This window comes from Choristoneura fumiferana, chromosome 27 (assembly GCF_025370935.1).
Source record: "Choristoneura fumiferana chromosome 27, NRCan_CFum_1, whole genome shotgun sequence".
In the NCBI taxonomy this organism is placed as follows: domain Eukaryota; kingdom Metazoa; phylum Arthropoda; class Insecta; order Lepidoptera; family Tortricidae; genus Choristoneura; species Choristoneura fumiferana.
In genome coordinates this window covers 2,198,198-2,214,981 of record NC_133498.1, presented here as the reverse complement: position 1 = coordinate 2,214,981, position 16,784 = coordinate 2,198,198, and the positions used below count along the sequence as shown (strand labels likewise).

Sequence of the window (16,784 nt, the reverse complement as noted above, 5' to 3'; positions counted from 1 at the left end):
CATATTTATAGGTAAGTAGGTTTACAGTACCTGCTTTGCTTTGCTTTTTGTTATGCTTTGTTCCCATTGTACATTTGTTCCCATGCAGGTTGTTAGGCAAATCGTGTGCCGTAAAAAAAAACCTCAGATATTCCAGGACTTTGGACGCTTTGGACTATTCTAACGCTATACCATAGGGTATTTATGTCACAGGTCTAGAATCACAAAAAAATCGTTTTGTCTAAAATAGTGATGTACTGTAGATAGTATTTCTTGCAAATAGTGAAAAGTAAAGGCAGCTTTACACACGCTCGTTACTAGCATGCTAATAAGCATGCTACATTTTAGTACCAGAAGTACCAGTATGCCACTAAAAAGTATGCTTAATAGTAGCATGTGTCCTATACACACATGCTAGTAGGTAGCATTTGCTCAATAGTGGCTTAGTGGCATGCTTTCGTGCTAGTAACTAGCATTTGTAACAGTATCTTAAGATTTATTTATTTGATCAAATACATGAATAAGAATAAATGCACTAAATGACGAAATTTATTGGACTACTGATAAAGATATCTTAAAAAGATAACACGTTAAAAAGTTAAATAATTTTAGTTTTCACTCGATTGTATAAAATAATTGCTACCTTTTTTTTGCAGTTGTACCTACATTGCATATAGTATAAGACACGCTAATTTAATTGAGAATTAAGGCAATGGTAGGTAAATAGCTTAGCAGAGTAAAATGTGTTTTATAACAGAGTTGTACAACTTAAGTATATACTTTAATATTGTAGCAAAATGTTCCGTATTGTATAACCTTTCAACAATATGTATTCTTGTTGAGCCACCGCATTCACCGGCACTGTACATACTTGGACGAAAGTGATTCTGTAACGAATGCATTAAAAATAAAATAAGAGTTTTTAAGTTTTTAAATAACGCTGGTTACATGTCCTATGTCAGCGTTACGTAGACCAGCCCAATCATGTCCAACGTGCAGCCGGTTGCAGCCCACTGAGTACTTTCCTACAGCCCGAATCAATTTCTTAAACCGCTAGGTAATGCGGCTCGCGAGCGTGTTTGCGAGGCTTTGCGAAGTTTGTGTTTGACATGGCTAGCTGACATACATAGCCACTTATTGAAATCTCTATTAAAATAACTTTTAAACTGTTCATTTCATAATAATAATTTTAGCTCCAAAAATATCCATTACGATTTCAGTAAAAAATGAATTAATGAATGTAAATGAATTAATTTTCATGTTTTATAGAAAGCAGAGACGATGCAGAGACGTCAAGTTTTTGACAGCACTACTTTAGTCGATCGATTGAAAACGTCAAGCGCACTGAGCGCACATCACTAGCTTTTCAGAATTGCTGCGAAGAATAATCGTTGAAGCGTACACCGTCCGCGACTGCGTTAAATTTATCGCAATTCCTCGATAATTTCAATAGTTATACTGTTGTTTCTTGTTTAACCTAATACGTAATCGTTAGTTAAATAAATGGCAGACAAAAAAGGTATTTATGCGCTTATATTTCACTTTTTATCTTTTATTATTTTACTTTGTGTTGGCATATGCAACGCCATTGAGACCTTGGTTACAATTTCTACTTCCTGCGTCTCGTAATCGCCCTGAACTGATGGTTCGGAGCTTATTTTACAGTATTAACGTAATGCTAATGTATTCGCACTTTGTTGCGGTAGATCGATAATCTGGTGATCCAAGATGGTCGTCCAATTTCATCCCGATTGTCTGTAGGATCGAAGAATGTTCCGAATTTGCGACATTTCAACCCTTTACCAGTAAAATTTTGTCATATTTGCCATACACGAGACGACATCTCTAGAAAAAGCGCTAGTATTTTCAAGAAAAGTAGGCAGTGTTTCCCAGGGCGTAGAAAATTACAAGAAAAAAAAACTGCGATCATTTTTGTGAATTTCTCGCTTTTTCTTATAATACCGTAGCCATTTAGTAATTTTTGATGTTATAACGATCTCATGAGATTATATGATAGTAAAGGCAACAGAAATCCTAAAGATTTGAATTCAATATCTCATTACTATGCGGCCTTGATGGTGTTACAAATGCTCAACATTTCATGATAGGTACTTAGCTTGTTTAACATAAGAAAATTTTTATTCAGTTATTTTCCAATTTTGAAGGCAAAGGTTTGGCTTTTTCAGCCAAATTTGGTAAGTGGTGTTGGCCACTGATAACAGGGGGTCACAATGTCCTATCCCTTAACAGAATGTATGATAGTCATCTTTACTGAAGAAATAATCATCAACAAACTTATAATTACTTGAAAAATTCCTCTTTTACTATTCAGAAAGTAGTAAAATAATAGAGGAATTGCTTATACATTTGACTATTTCTCTTAAATTCCGTATTCTATGAACAAGTTTCAACACCTTTGAAACAAAGTACTGTGTAATTTACACAGTCATCCGAGTTACCAAATTATACATTGGCTAACAATTTCATTTCCACCAATTTCAACTGCTGACCCATTGCTACTAAAAATAGTAGGTGGTTGGTACTAGAATCTTTTTTTTCTTCAAATTCTCCTTAACATTGTGGCTCCCTCAATATAACGGCAGATTTACATTGGTCTAGTACAGGGCTAGTCCGTACACCATGTTTTTACTTCCGCCTCAGACACTGGTGTGTAAACCGTGGTGATTATTATTCTGGTTTCAATACATCCAACCATCTTCAGGCTTCATGATCACAGGTATATGACCCATGAAAAATATGTCTAATTTAATTGAATCGTTAAAAACTGTTAGATGTTTACATTTTTTACAAGAATTTACTTGTAATCAACGGACAGGCCCTTTTAGATCCATGCAATTCTGCCATAACCTAATAAAGCCCAAGCCTGTTTGTGAACTTTGATGTGGGGCCACCGGGCCTTACTAGGTTTACCATGTTGATAATGAAACACCCCTTCAGCCCGCCGCAGGACCCCGGCGGCGACCGCGCAGCTCCAGCCGACTAGTGCTCATGTAATGATTCACTATAGACATTTTTCTTTCTTTTTTTACTTTGAAACATACATAGAAGAGACAGATATATGATATGTGCGTAACGAAGTGTGGGCGGTTGTATGTGTTGATTGTAACATTGAGTGGAGAGTTGCATGCTGCTAGATTTAAACATAAATATTTAATTATTTATGTCAAACTAAAAATGTGTCAGCACAATACAATACAAACATTCTTTATTGAACATCACAATCACAAATCAGTACAGTAGTAAAAATAAAAAAAAATAAGGTAGAGAATAGCGGTCTTGTTACTTATAAGCAACCTCTTCCAGACAGTCATTTAGATACAAAAACTAATACAAACAGACAAACAACGCGGAAACAAACAGACAGTACAATGAAAGTAACAAGTCTAATGAAGTGCTTTAGATCAAATTTAAAACATTTACGTTCAAGTTTGACTAGCTAGACTCAACCTAAAGAATCTTCAGTATCTTCAGTGATCCACTGATGATGATACAGTGAGTTAGATGAGTATGATGATTATTTCATTTTTTTTTTTTAATAAAATGTGAAAATATTTTTTTGAATAAAACCCATTCATGGAGCAAAAATTTCTCTTGGAATAAGTAAGGAGTAAAAATAGGTAGGTACCATACCAACCCATATGTGCTTTCTAACATTAATAAAAAATACTATATGTCCATCAATCTGTGCTGTTTCTGTCATTTATTTTTTACAAAATGGTACAGTGGTGGGTTAAAATTAATAAGATCCTCGCGAAATATTATATATTTTATCATACCAATCATATAGAAGATTAAAAAAACAGGCCTCATTCATATCATTCTATAATTTGAAATGATATTATGAATTGATGAATGGGAGTGGGAGTGGGGGCGAGGGTCAGATTGTGTTATGATATGAAGATCAAGATTATTTTCGCAACAGGTCAACCAACTCAACACTTTTAGCACTTTAAACACAAAATGAAGTAAAATAAAAACTTAAAATAACCTAACCAACAAAAAGTTTCTCACTTCAAAGTTCAATATCTCAAAAACGGCTGAACCGATTTTGATAAATAAAACATGTCTAAGAACTATCGCTAGAAAACCTGCTTTCAAATAAAAAAACCGCATTCAAATCGATCCACCCGTTTAAGAGCTACCGTGCCACAGACAGACACACAGCAGTCAAACTTATAACATCCCTCTTTTTGCGTCGGGGGTTAATAAAAAGCAGCATTCAATTCCTCACTAGTTTTTCTTTTAAACCTTTCAAGTGTTTATGTACCTACTTAAAAATATGAAACAAATAATATTTTTTTAAATATATATTTTTTTTTGGTACTTGTTTTACTCTGGAAAGACCAAAACAGATACAGTCTGGTTGGCACAGTTTGCTGTAAAGTAGTTTTTGGCTTGAAATTTGTATGGTGTAATAAAATGTTCTTTCCAGACTCATACACACATACACGCTTGAATGGTTCTTAGTTAACACTAAAATTAAAAAAAAATAAGTTGTGTAAGAGAGTGTTATCCACCACTGATATGGATATATCTCATTGTAATTTGATTTTGAACCATCTATGTGTTTTTGCTATAATTTACTTTACTTTTTCTGTACACATTTAGTTCCACAGCTTATTTTTTTCTTATTGTTTTTTTTACACTTTTTTTTAATAATGATTGGCCATAAACATTTTCAAAAATGGGCAATCATTGTTTGGTTTTTGTTGCTAGAATTTTCGCACATAAAGAGACACTAACACAGTTGAATAAAAAAAAAACTAGTTTTTTTGTCTCAAGATGTTCCATTATAATTAATAGGACATCAATTTGAGTTTTGTTTAAGAACTAGTAATCTTAAGCTAACTTAGGATAATAATTATTCAGAACAAAGGATGTGATGACGCCATTTTGTTATTCTAGCAGGTTGAAAGAGCGTCATTTTACATCATTTGTTTTGAATGAATGGAATCTTAAGAAATACGCAAATGGTGTATCTAGGTACTTTTATTATTTAGTAAAATGTAAATAGTATCGTCGTAAAGAAAATGTATGTTCAGCTCAGCACTACTTTATTTCTTTTTTGAGACAAATGAACCTATTTGTGTATTTTTTTTTAGAAGCAATCCTTATTATATTATAAATTTTATTAAAATCGAATCAGTACTTTGTAAAACGCGGAATCTATTCCTTTTCAAATCAGTTTGATAAAAATTAGGTTTAGCCAGTATTTTGTTTGATTCATTGATTTTTTAGCTTTTTCCTTATTAATGTACAAAAAAGTGACGTGACTGACTAGCTGGCTGATTGATTGAGACAGACAACGTACAGCCAAGAGGATTAGCTATAGACTTGAATATTAGCAGACACATTTCTTAACCCTTAATAAGGCCCCATTTATTGAAGCTTACTACCACAGAATCAAAATCAGCTATCGAATACCTACATACCTGACAAAGGATATTTTTAAAGCTAGTAATATTTTCAATAATTACAATGGGTTACTAATACGGTGAGGTTGAATTTCCAAGTGAATGCATCGTCAAATGTCGCTAAATCGCCTCTACCTTTTAAGGGTTAATGATCATAGAGGTACCCAGGATTTTTCAAAATCCCCATGAGGTAAGAAGCCTACATTTTCTTTACCTGTCTACGGGGCAAAGCCTCAGACATAAGCTACTACTGTTTTATTTATGAAATGTATTTTTTAAGATTCCATATTTAGCACAAAATTGTAATTTGAAATTTTGTGTCTGATACGGAGATTTGAATTATGCATTATTGCATATAATGCATAAATTAATCTTCCCTAGTTTAACAATGTGTGTGTTATACTAACATACCATAAACACATCGGTTTGGATAAAAAAAAACCGAGTTGTTTATGTCCACATTTTACGTGGATATTATTAAAGTACGGTGATGGTAAAACTGATACAAAAAAATAACCTGTACATTTTAGATTGTGTCCATTAATATTTTTGTACCAGTTTCTATAATATATGTCTGACAGAATTGTAATATCATAATTTCCGGCTGTATGTCACTTTAGTTGTGTACAGTCTTTTGTATGACCGCTACATTTTTTCATATAATCAAACAACTCTTCAATAAAAAATAGTCTGAGAAGTTAGATTCGAAGATTTCCTGAACTCCGCGTAGAATTCGTTTATCGCTATCCCATGGGAACTGTGCAATTTTTCCGGATGAAAACTGTCCCTTCCTTAGGTAAGTCCTTCGGGACTCGGAAAACTATCTGTATAGTATAGGTACGGAATTTCATCTAAATCGGTTCAGCGGTTTAGACGTAAAGAGGTAACAAGTAAACGAACACTTACAAACTTTCGTATTTTGAATATTAGTAAAGATAAGAGTAAAGAGAAAAATGTAACTGTAATTAATCTTGTGTACTTACTAGTTTGCCGAAAAAATTATTTGAAAGCAATAAACCGATTTTAACCAATATTTCTGATCAATGTGATTTCAAAAGTAGTGATCTCCAGTCAGTAAATATGTATCCGACCCATGGTTTTCCCTGCCCCGTTCCAAAGTTAGGACATGAGCTCATGGCTCATGTCAAAATGTAACTTTACAATTTAGAGCTTCAAATTTAAAGCCAATGTGCTATTACTGAACCACCCAACCTGTAGTCCTATTTTCGCTTCCCAGCACGTAAGGCAGGGATAAGGGTCAATCAGAGGTCATTTTTGCATAAAAAAACCAATGACCGCGAGTCTGCTATTGTTGGTTTCTCTTTGTCCTCCCACGCAAACTGACGAAACGTGTTTATGCTATAATAAAACGACCATTTACATGCGTTGACATATCGTGCAGCTTGCATATAGCGAATTCAACTTATACAAGTGTCCTTGTGTTTTTTTCCGTTCCCAGAATTTCAAGAAGATCAAGACAAATATTTTTGTTTTACGCCATAATTCTAACTTCTTTTCCTAGCTTTTTCGTTATTTTATGAGGTATCGGACAAAGCGTTTGACGGGGTTATAATTTGTATGGTGTTTTGATGTTTAAAATTGTAGCGGTCATATAGAATCGGTATAATTATTATCAGGAATGTCACAGTGTTTGTGTGTGCGAATAGGATAAGAGTATGCGTGCAGATTATACAAACGTACAAAAGTATTATCCGTTAAATTTCCGAGATTTCAGAAATAAAAGAGGTACGTTAAAGAGACAGTATCTTCCCCGTTTGTTGTAGTCTACATGCATTTTTGTCTGTGGCATTATAACTGTCACGGACTGCATGCTTAACTAAGCTTTAGAAGGACAGGGAAGTATGCCAGAGGTCTCACTTTTATCCGACCACTTCTAACATGACTTCTTTTACACCTTTTTTTTCTAGGATCCACTTTCGATTGTTTACTTTCGTCAATTTAATCGTCTCTTTTACAGGACTACAGGATTCTAGGGCTTGGAGTCCCTTTTGATTTCATTACACGTTTCCCCCTAAAGGATTTGATGTTATATTGACCTGAACATTTGTAATTATAAGTATCGGCAGGCTTTTCTGTCTTTATAGAAATGATTTTCGTTTTCTTTCTAGTGTCTGCCGCTATAATATAATATATGTTGACGACATGATTGGTTTTGGCTTTAGTTCAGTCCAAGCTTTGGCCTTAAAACTCATAAAGCTAATAGGTTTAAAAATCAGTCATTAGAAACTCTCATCATTAGTACAGTTCATACACTATGCAGATCTGCTGGACAGTCAATGCCAGACGTGTTATTTTGATCTTTATAGTCGCCAAAACTCTGACAACGTGTCGTAAGGTGCACGAATGATCAGTTTAGAATGTTGGCGACTGTATGTGAATGACAAGATGGTCAGTGTAACAACAAATCCTTGCTTATTGCGGTATTACAAAGTTAAGCTACCGTTTGATTGACAGTTAAATGTGTCTGCCATTTTGAAGTATACCATATCAATGAAAGTGGCTAACTGTAAAGAAAAGTTGAGATGGCCGTTTACATGTGTTGAAATATTTCAAATTTTAGGTGGTAAATGAATTTATTTTAAAGAGTTTTGAATACTTATTATTATAACGAGTAATTTTGTTTTGAATAGTAACTAAATATGGTATACTTAAACGTAGCGTTTTAAGATAGTTTTTATGGGCAATACCAGGATTTTTGTAACTTGCGATTGGTACATTAATTTTGCTGTTACTTAGCGTTTTAGGCATGTCGGAATATTTTGCTGTGAGACATTGTTTTGTTTTAGTTCAGTTTGATAGTTAGTCCTAGTCTTAGAAGCATGATTTTTGTTTAGTTGTTTTGTTTGTCTTGCATGTTCTCTGTCCTTCAACGCACCCATCATAAGTTTTATGCTTTTTCTGCATCGCTTTTTAAATCAACAGCAAAATGTATGAGAAATGATTCAATAAGATGATTGAACAAGAAATCTTGGTACACTGTGTTTCGATTAGCTATTTGGATAGTTATAAATATAAATATTGTTTTTTTTTTTCAAGGAATGTTCACAACATGTATCACGTAATCACGTTCCGCCACCATTCTGGTGGTTTTATTTCTCTGAATTTCAGATAAATCAATTTAGACTATAATTTTTATCCAAAGTTCAGAGTAAATGACATACAATAGAAATAATAAATTAATGTCTTTTCTTAAAGGTTCCTTATTGTGTGATTGTTTTTTTTTTATTTAAGTCCTTTTTAATACTGAAATGATCACACTCGCTACGAACACTGCACTTGGCTTGACTAAAACTTCTGACTGTACGTTACCACTCGCACAGTCGGTTTCAGGCGTACCTACTGCCCACCCCAAACAATGTTTATTCACTATTGCTTGTATAACTTACTATTCCCAATGAAAATAAAAAAAATGCAACAGTGTTTAGTAACCTTTGGAGTTGACATCACTAACGGAGGATGTTATTGATCTTTAGCGAGAGAGAAAACTGTAAGGAACATAGCGTTCCGCATACTAAACTTTATTGTACCAACATCTCCCGTCTGTTTCTACCTAGTCTAATCTGAAAGAGACGGCGGATGTAGTATGATGGTCACTTGCCACCTAGCCTTCAATACAGTCTCCGTTAGCTGCTACGCCTGTAGCTAGTGTGATCATGAAGGAATGCATTGTAAATAACGTACGGTAGGTGCCACGAACGTGTTGAGGTATCCTACTTAGCCTTCGGCGCAATTTACCAAAATTGCACCGAAGATGTCACCTGCTGATGAGTTTTTTCAAACGAAACTAGATGGCGTTCTTCGTTTAAAAACAGCGCTAACGGTAAATCAGAGGCAATTATATTTAGTGTACTCGTATTTGGTGGTAGTTGTTGTTTTGTGCTTTCGTGTTGGTTCGTCAGTCGATCTATGCGCGGATAGTTGGCTCCATTAGCGCTGTTTTTCGAGACTAAAGTTGGTTTGAAGAAACTCCAAATATCCATAATTATGTATTGCGTTGTATGGGCATCGCTTGTCGTTAACAATGACGTCAGTGACGCGCACCGTGGACGGAAATGACCGAAAATAATCATTTTTTATTGAAATCATGTCAATTTACGTCCACTTCAAGGCCATACTAAAAAAAATAAACAGTTCCAAAACTTCGATTATTCTCGTTGGAAGATGGACGGCAACTTGTTTCTATCTCGTGTTTCCAGTAAAGAGCGCTTACAATTGTGATTGAACATGACTACAAGTTGCTCCCCAATGCAATCATACTACTTAGAATCAATTGTATTGAGCGCTGTCTTATTTTTACGATCTTAGTCTTAGACCCTATTTTTTAGTTTTTTTTTAAATCATATTTTTAGTATGGCCACACCGCTGCGTCAAGCGTGAATGCTCGGGCTTGGGTTAAGGCGCGCTTTGGCGCGAAAACGACCTAGAATCGCGACCGACATGTTATGAGGATTTTCTTATTAGAGACCCGTACTTGTGCTATATGTCAACATCAACATACATCAACAAGCCGGACTTGAAATTTTACTGCCAAATAATTCAGCAATTTATTTTTTCGGTGTTTCGGTTCGTTGAGTGCACTGGTTTGACATTTTGGCCAACTACAACGCATCACAATAATGCCTGATAACATACGATTAAAACTAGCTTCTTAAGGCATTTTCAAGTTGATAGACACTCGAAGCCTGAATATATAATACCAATGGAGGATCTGTAGGCTTCTTCACACAACAGTACGTACAATTTCATTCAACATTTCTCTGTCAAACAAACAGTACTATGGTAGAAAGAGATGATGAATGACATTGAGATGGCGCGCGCGTTAGAAAATAAAGCCTCTAAAACTGATTACAATCAGATTAAGCAAGATTTAATCGTGCGCTTTACTAAGGAGATCCCTCACCGTAACTGTTCCCACTACATAGTAGTGTTAAAGTTGGTCGGGTCGTGTCGTGTCGCGGTCGGGTCGGTCGTGCCGGTCGCGTGACGAGTCCGTTGTTGCAGTCACGCCGCCGCTGGGCGCGTACCCGCAGCCACAGCCGCCTCAGGGCCCGTTCTTGCCCGCTCCGCCGCATCAGGCAGCGCCACAGTATGGAGGTATGTGGGACACTGATGTGAAAAGAGTAAAGGATGATTAGTCTGCGTTTCTATAGTTTGGCTAATGATAGCTGAACCTAGCTATTATTTATTGGCAACATTATTCAAATGCCATGGGCAAACAGACCAAAGAGTATAAGAAAACAGACACTTGCGCTTGTATGTATCTATTCTGTGACTTGTTGAGTTTAGTACCTTCGTGTGTTAAAATAGTTTTTTAGAAATTTACTGCTGAAACATGGGCGAAACAATGAAAAGTGGTGTGCCACAGATTATTTTAATCATGATAAGTAAATTCAAACAAAAACAAGCAGAGCCTTGTTCAAATAGAAAAAAGTGTTTAGTTATGCGGTGACCGAATTTGTAGGTTAGTAGGCATGGCAAAATATTTTGATACTAATATCCCTTTCAGAACTGCAGGGCTACTACGAAACTCGAAACTCGAAGTTCGTGTCGTGCGGTCTCTGACACCTATACTATTTAATACGAGAGCGAGAGGGACGGTATGATACTAACTTCGAGTTGCGAGTTTCGTAGTAGCCTTGCTGGTCGATACAATGGTGGTTCCTAAGATTCACTTTCTCTCAAAAATATTATTGACTCCGAAGTCAAGTTTTCATGTTTTTGTCGTAGTTAAAAGCCCATTATCTTATGGACTATCTCCTAAGCACGTTTATATATATTATTACAGTTTTTTTAAGAAACTGGCACTGTTGTCTCTTGGACTAAAGGACAGAATAACATAAATAAAAGTCGATTAACCGATAAGATCGCGGAAGAGCAAAGTAATTGTTTTAGTTCATTAAATTAAGTGTGTGTTGTATGATCTAGTTTTTTGGCACAAAATTGTAATATTACGTTATTACCTTTTGTAAAACGAAATAAAACATTATTATGAACAGTGGCAGGAGGGTCTCCGTACGGCATGACGTTCGGGGGCGCCGGCGCGGGCGCCGGGGGCGCCATGTACGCGCCGCCGCCTTACGACCAGCTGCAGCACCACCAGGCCATCCCGGCGCTGAGTCAACAACTGCCGGTAACTATCACCATAATCTGTTTCAGTTTTTACTGTCCCTCATTCTCATATAAATAACACAAGTTAGTATATTTCGTTGCGACGCGCGGCACCCGAAGACGTTGCGAGACGAGAAAAAAAAGTATAACTCGTTGAGCTTGCCGGATTATGCTCATCAGAGGTTTTTCCGAACCGGTAGATTTTTTTTTGGGGGGGCAGTGACAGTGGAAAGTGCAGAGAATAATAGTGTAAATAAGAAACAAACCAGCTGAGATATGTGGTGCATAGGGGAAATTTGTGTCTGTACTCCTGTCCAGTGTTGGTGTAGCGGTATAGCACGCAGCACGGAATGCTGAGGACCTGGGTTCGATTCCCAGCGCTGGTCTCTTTTTCTGGTTTTTCTGTGCATATATGTTTCAGTTTGTATTTTCGAAATAATAGTGGCTTTACTTAGATAGTAAAAAAGGAGGGCTTTAGAAAAAACTCACAAACTTATGCAGTCATAATATTACTTTTGCAGAAGGCCTAATACAATGCCTCCGTACTCTGAAACTTACACCTAATTAGTGTCATCTCGTTTCCAGCAGATGTACAGTCCCGCAGCGGCGATGTACGCGGCGGCGGCGGCCGGCTACCCGGGGTACATCGGGTACCCGGTGCAGTACTACCCGTACTACCCGGTCCAGCCGTCCATACAGCCCCTGCGCCCCACCATCATGATACCGGTACGGTAACGTATAGCGTCAGATAATCCAGCTAAGATGACGCTCATTCATTCAGCAGTCGCCTGAGCGTTTATACCTGCTGAGCTGGCAATGTTGCATTTTTGATAGTTTTTCTCGATTATTCCATAAAAATTGAATGAAAATTAAAAATGTGGTCTTATAGAACTGTTCTTAGTATATAAGTTAAAGTGTCTACTCCAATAATTATTCGTGATGAAAATGAACAAATGTTTATTAACGGTTTTTAACGAAAATAAAAGTTGTCACGCATAATTATTGCAGTAGACACATTAACTTATATATTAAGAACAGTTCTAACAGACTACATTTATTCAATTTTTATGGAATTATCTAGAAAAACTAACAAAAATGCGAAGTTGCCAGCTCAGCAGGTATAAACGCTCTTCAAAGACTTGATCATACTGCTGCTCAAAATACAGTTGAAACACGGGAAACTGTATGAGGTGCCTCATACGTCACGTTTTTAGCGTACGTTGTTCCCCAGAGAACGCTGCGTTGCGGGATGAAAAAAGATAGAACGAAAGAAAATGATTCGTTTTATTTATTAAAAAACTCTAGACACTCTTTGTACTTTGTATAAATGTACGCTCCAAAAATCTTTTATTTGACGACCAGATGGCCTAGTGGTTAGAGAACCTGACTACGAAGCTTGAGGTCCCGGGTTCGATTTCCGTGTCGGGGCAGATATTTGTATGAAAAATACGAATACGAACGTGGCTGATCGTCTGGGTCAGCTGGCGGTAGGTATTGAGGTAGTGAGCGAGTAGTAAGCTAGTGAGCGGGTAGTGAGGCAGTGAGCGGGTAGCGGGCTAGTGAGCGGATAGTGAGCTAATAAGCGGGTAATGAGCTAATGAGCGGCGGTAGGTAGTGAGCGGGTATTGCGCTACTGAGCGGGTAGTGAGCTAATAAGCGGGTAATGAGCTAATGAGCGGCGGTAGGTAGTGAGCGGGTATTGCGCTACTGAGCGGGTAGTGAGCTAGTGAGCGGATAGTGAGCTAATAAGCGGGTAATGAGCTAATGAGCGGCGGTAGGTAGTGAGCCGGTATTGCGCTACTGAGCGGGTAGTGAGCTAGTGAGCGGATAGTGAGCTAATAAGCGGGTAATGAGCTAATGAGCGGCGGTAGGTAGTGAGCGGGTATTGCGCTACTGAGCGGGTAGTGAGCTAATAAGCGGGTAATGAGCTAATGAGCGGCGGTAGGTAGTGAGCGGGTATTGCGCTACTGAGCGGGTAGTGAGCTAGTGAGCGGATAGTGAGCTAATAAGCGGGTAATGAGCTAATGAGCGGCGGTAGGTAGTGAGCCGGTATTGCGCTACTGAGCGGGTAGTGAGCTAGTGAGCTAATAAGCGGGTAATGAGCTAATGAGCGGCGGTAGGTAGTGAGCGGGTATTGCGCTACCGAGCGGGTAGTGAGCTAGTGAGCGGATAGTGAGCTAATAAGCGGGTAATGAGCTAATGAGCGGCGGTAGGTAGTGAGCGGGTATTGCGCTACTGAGCGGGTAGTGAGCTAGTGAGCGGATAGTGAGTTTTTGTGTGTTACAGCAGAACGGGTTCGAGGCGGGCGGGCGCTTCGAGGGTCTGGCGCAGACGCTGCTGCCGCCCGCGCCGCCCGGCGTGCCGCCCTCGCCCGCGCACCTCGCCGCGCTCCAGCCGCACCAAGTGCTGTACGTACCATACACTATACACTACACATTATACACTATACACTCATACTGCGTTATCCCTTTCGAACCCAGCCGATACAGTTGTGCGGGTTAATTACATTGGAATTTGAATTTGACATGGATTGTAATAAGGTCCACTATCATAACTCTTACATTTGAATTTTGAACTTGACATGACAAGTCGTTTTGGTTTAAGGTATGGCTACTTTTTGTGTGGACCTTGTTTTGAGATAATCCTTTACCCGAGCTTTCATAAAACTTTTTTAAATGACGAGACTATTATAAATTACAATGTTTGATTAACTAGTAACATAATTTTTAATGCAATATCCTGTACTTAATGTTTTTCTTTTAATTATTCTAATCCTAAATTGGCATGTTCATTGAAATAATTTTATTGATTTTATTATTTATTTAATAGACACACCAAAAAAGTACAGAGTAATTACATTTACCACTTAAAATTAATAGTAACTCGCCTAGCCCGTACTTCAATGAGAGGCATGCAACTACATTTGATATGATTGTTTTGATTTGCGTGTGTGTGTGTAGTTATACGATCTACTTGAATTAATGTATGCCCTGTCGGAGGGTCATGGATTGACTTGAAACAAAGTTGTAACACCTTATATATACCTGTATGTAGCATGACATTACAATGAATAAATGAATGAGTATGAACTAAAAAGTATGTCAATTTTGACACAGGACTGTTTCTAATTAATTACAGGTGGCGTTAATAGCTGATGCAGGCGGATGAAGCAAGCGACACCGACGACCGGTAAACTATATCAATAATAATAATGTGCAGCTAACTTACACCCTTGTAAAGGTACAACAACTTCAGCGTTCCAAGATTCACTTGTAGTCATAAAACGGAATAACGGTAGAAGTTAAGAAGGTTTTTGTACTGGACATTGAATATGTACTGGACATTGGATACTGCGACAAATATTAGTAGGGTCGATCGACTTTTTGTACCTGGTTGCCATGGTTACGTCCCCTAGACAACTCTTTATTTTTTTGTGGTTAAAATAGGCTAGACACTAAAAAAAACTGTTTAGTCCGTCAGTTAGATACTAAAAAAATATTATGCGCGTATTTTTTCTTTTGTTTTACAAACAAAAAATGACGAGGATACAGTGCTTAGAAGTTTCGTGTGAAGTCACTATATGGTACGATTTTAATAGTGACGTCACAAGCCCCCCACTCCGGCAGTTTGATGATGACCTTTGTCGATTTTTAGTAATTTGATAAACCAAAAAATATGTGTCCCATATTTTGCCATTATTTAAGTGTCGGAATAAATAGAATGATATATTTTTAACCCAGTCGTCATCCCTATTTAGCGAGCGTACATTTTTGTCGTAGCAACATGGCCATTATTTTGTAGCATTATAACAGTTTTTTTTTGTCTCGTGGACAACGGGACAGAATAACAAACAAACAAAAGTCGATTGACCCAGTGAGACGAGGCATTCGATGTTTTTCCGATTTTCCAATAAGGGTTCTCTTGAAAGGCGAAATATCGCTAGATGGCGTTAGTATCGAGAGATTGACGTTACAGTGTTGCTTGCGATTGGCTCATTTAGTTATTTAATCACTCACAAACGTGACGCAATGAGGGCTATCGTTTTTGTCTCACTAGATGGCGCACTGTTGCGTGAAAACAAAGTTTAGATTAAAATCATATTTAATACACCAAAACCGTAGCATAAAAATATCGAGCATGCCACAGTGTTGCAAAGTCCCCGTTTTGTTCGGAAAAAAGGGAGGACAAAGGTTTCCGAAAGACAAAATTGTCTCAAAACACAGACATTATTGCCCCGGAACGCCTATTTGCCATAATTAATTTCAGATATTGCAAAATATTCACAAAATTATTCTAATTATAAATAAACCCGCGTAGCTCACCCAAAAACTATGAGATTTGACATTTCGGAGACCTCACGCTACACTAGCGCCTCTAGCGGCGAATTCATTCGCGATAGCCCTCATTGCAAACTAGGGTACAGATAGTGAATAATGTTTTGTCATCGTATTTTGTCGGAAAAGTCCGTATTTATCTTCCTATCTCAACTAGCTTACTGAAGTTTACTGGAGCTAATTGAGGAAGCAAGATAAATCGATAGAGAACGTGATTTAGTGAATCACGTTCTGACAATGATTTTATTGGGTTGCTGTACTTTTTATGATAAAACTTACACTTTTAAGCCATATGCGGATGATTGCGGATGCGGTAATAATTTTTGGGTGCCTCGTCTTAACATACAATACAATTTAAATATTATAGATATATTAATCATTTCTACATATTCCGGGCTCCGTATACCTTTATACTGGTGTAAAAATAGCTAAAGCAATACGAGATATTTTCTTAGTCAAGAGCCAATAATCAAGAAAATAATGTCGATAAGAGTAAATGTACAGTTAGCCGCTAGAAAAGTGCGGCCATGGACGTGAGAATGACGTTATATTGGTATTTGAAACGTCGCAATGGTTTCCTAATGTATTGATTGCTAATAATTAGCAAATTTATCTTGAAATGTACAAATGCGATGGCTCTTTCAAACTCATACTGTGGAAGTAGAAAATGTTTAATATTGAGTGAGAGTATCAAATTTATACATTTATTATTACCATCTTTATTGTAAGATGGAATAAGATAATAAATAATTGTGTATGTATAGTGACATATTATTAAGGTCTTAAAACACCAATAATATATCATAAGACGTATAGTTATCAATTTACTACTGCATGGTCAGTGCTTAACATTAAGGAGCGTCCCCACTACAAGCATTTCCCAGAACCTCGCGGTCTTGTCGTTTGA

The 16,784-nt window shown here is 37.2% G+C and overlaps 1 protein-coding gene across 4 annotated transcripts; it reads left to right on the top strand.

The window, feature by feature from the left end:
- Positions 1–1,328: 1,328 nt before the first annotated feature.
- LOC141443613 (uncharacterized) lies at positions 1,329–14,869 on the top strand. Of its 4 annotated transcripts, none has more exons than XM_074108954.1 (6): positions 1,329–1,498; positions 10,437–10,529; positions 11,432–11,565; positions 12,132–12,269; positions 13,833–13,951; positions 14,682–14,869. In XM_074108954.1, exons 1-6 carry the CDS (start codon positions 1,483–1,485, stop codon positions 14,689–14,691), a joined length of 510 nt encoding a protein of 169 aa, XP_073965055.1. In that variant the 5' UTR covers positions 1,329–1,482; the 3' UTR covers positions 14,692–14,869. The 4 variants fall into 4 exon arrangements, with proteins under 4 accessions (XP_073965055.1, XP_073965054.1, XP_073965053.1 ...); XM_074108953.1 differs by having other exon boundaries at positions 13,830–13,951; XM_074108952.1 differs by having other exon boundaries at positions 12,129–12,269.
- Positions 14,870–16,784: the final 1,915 nt, after the last annotated feature.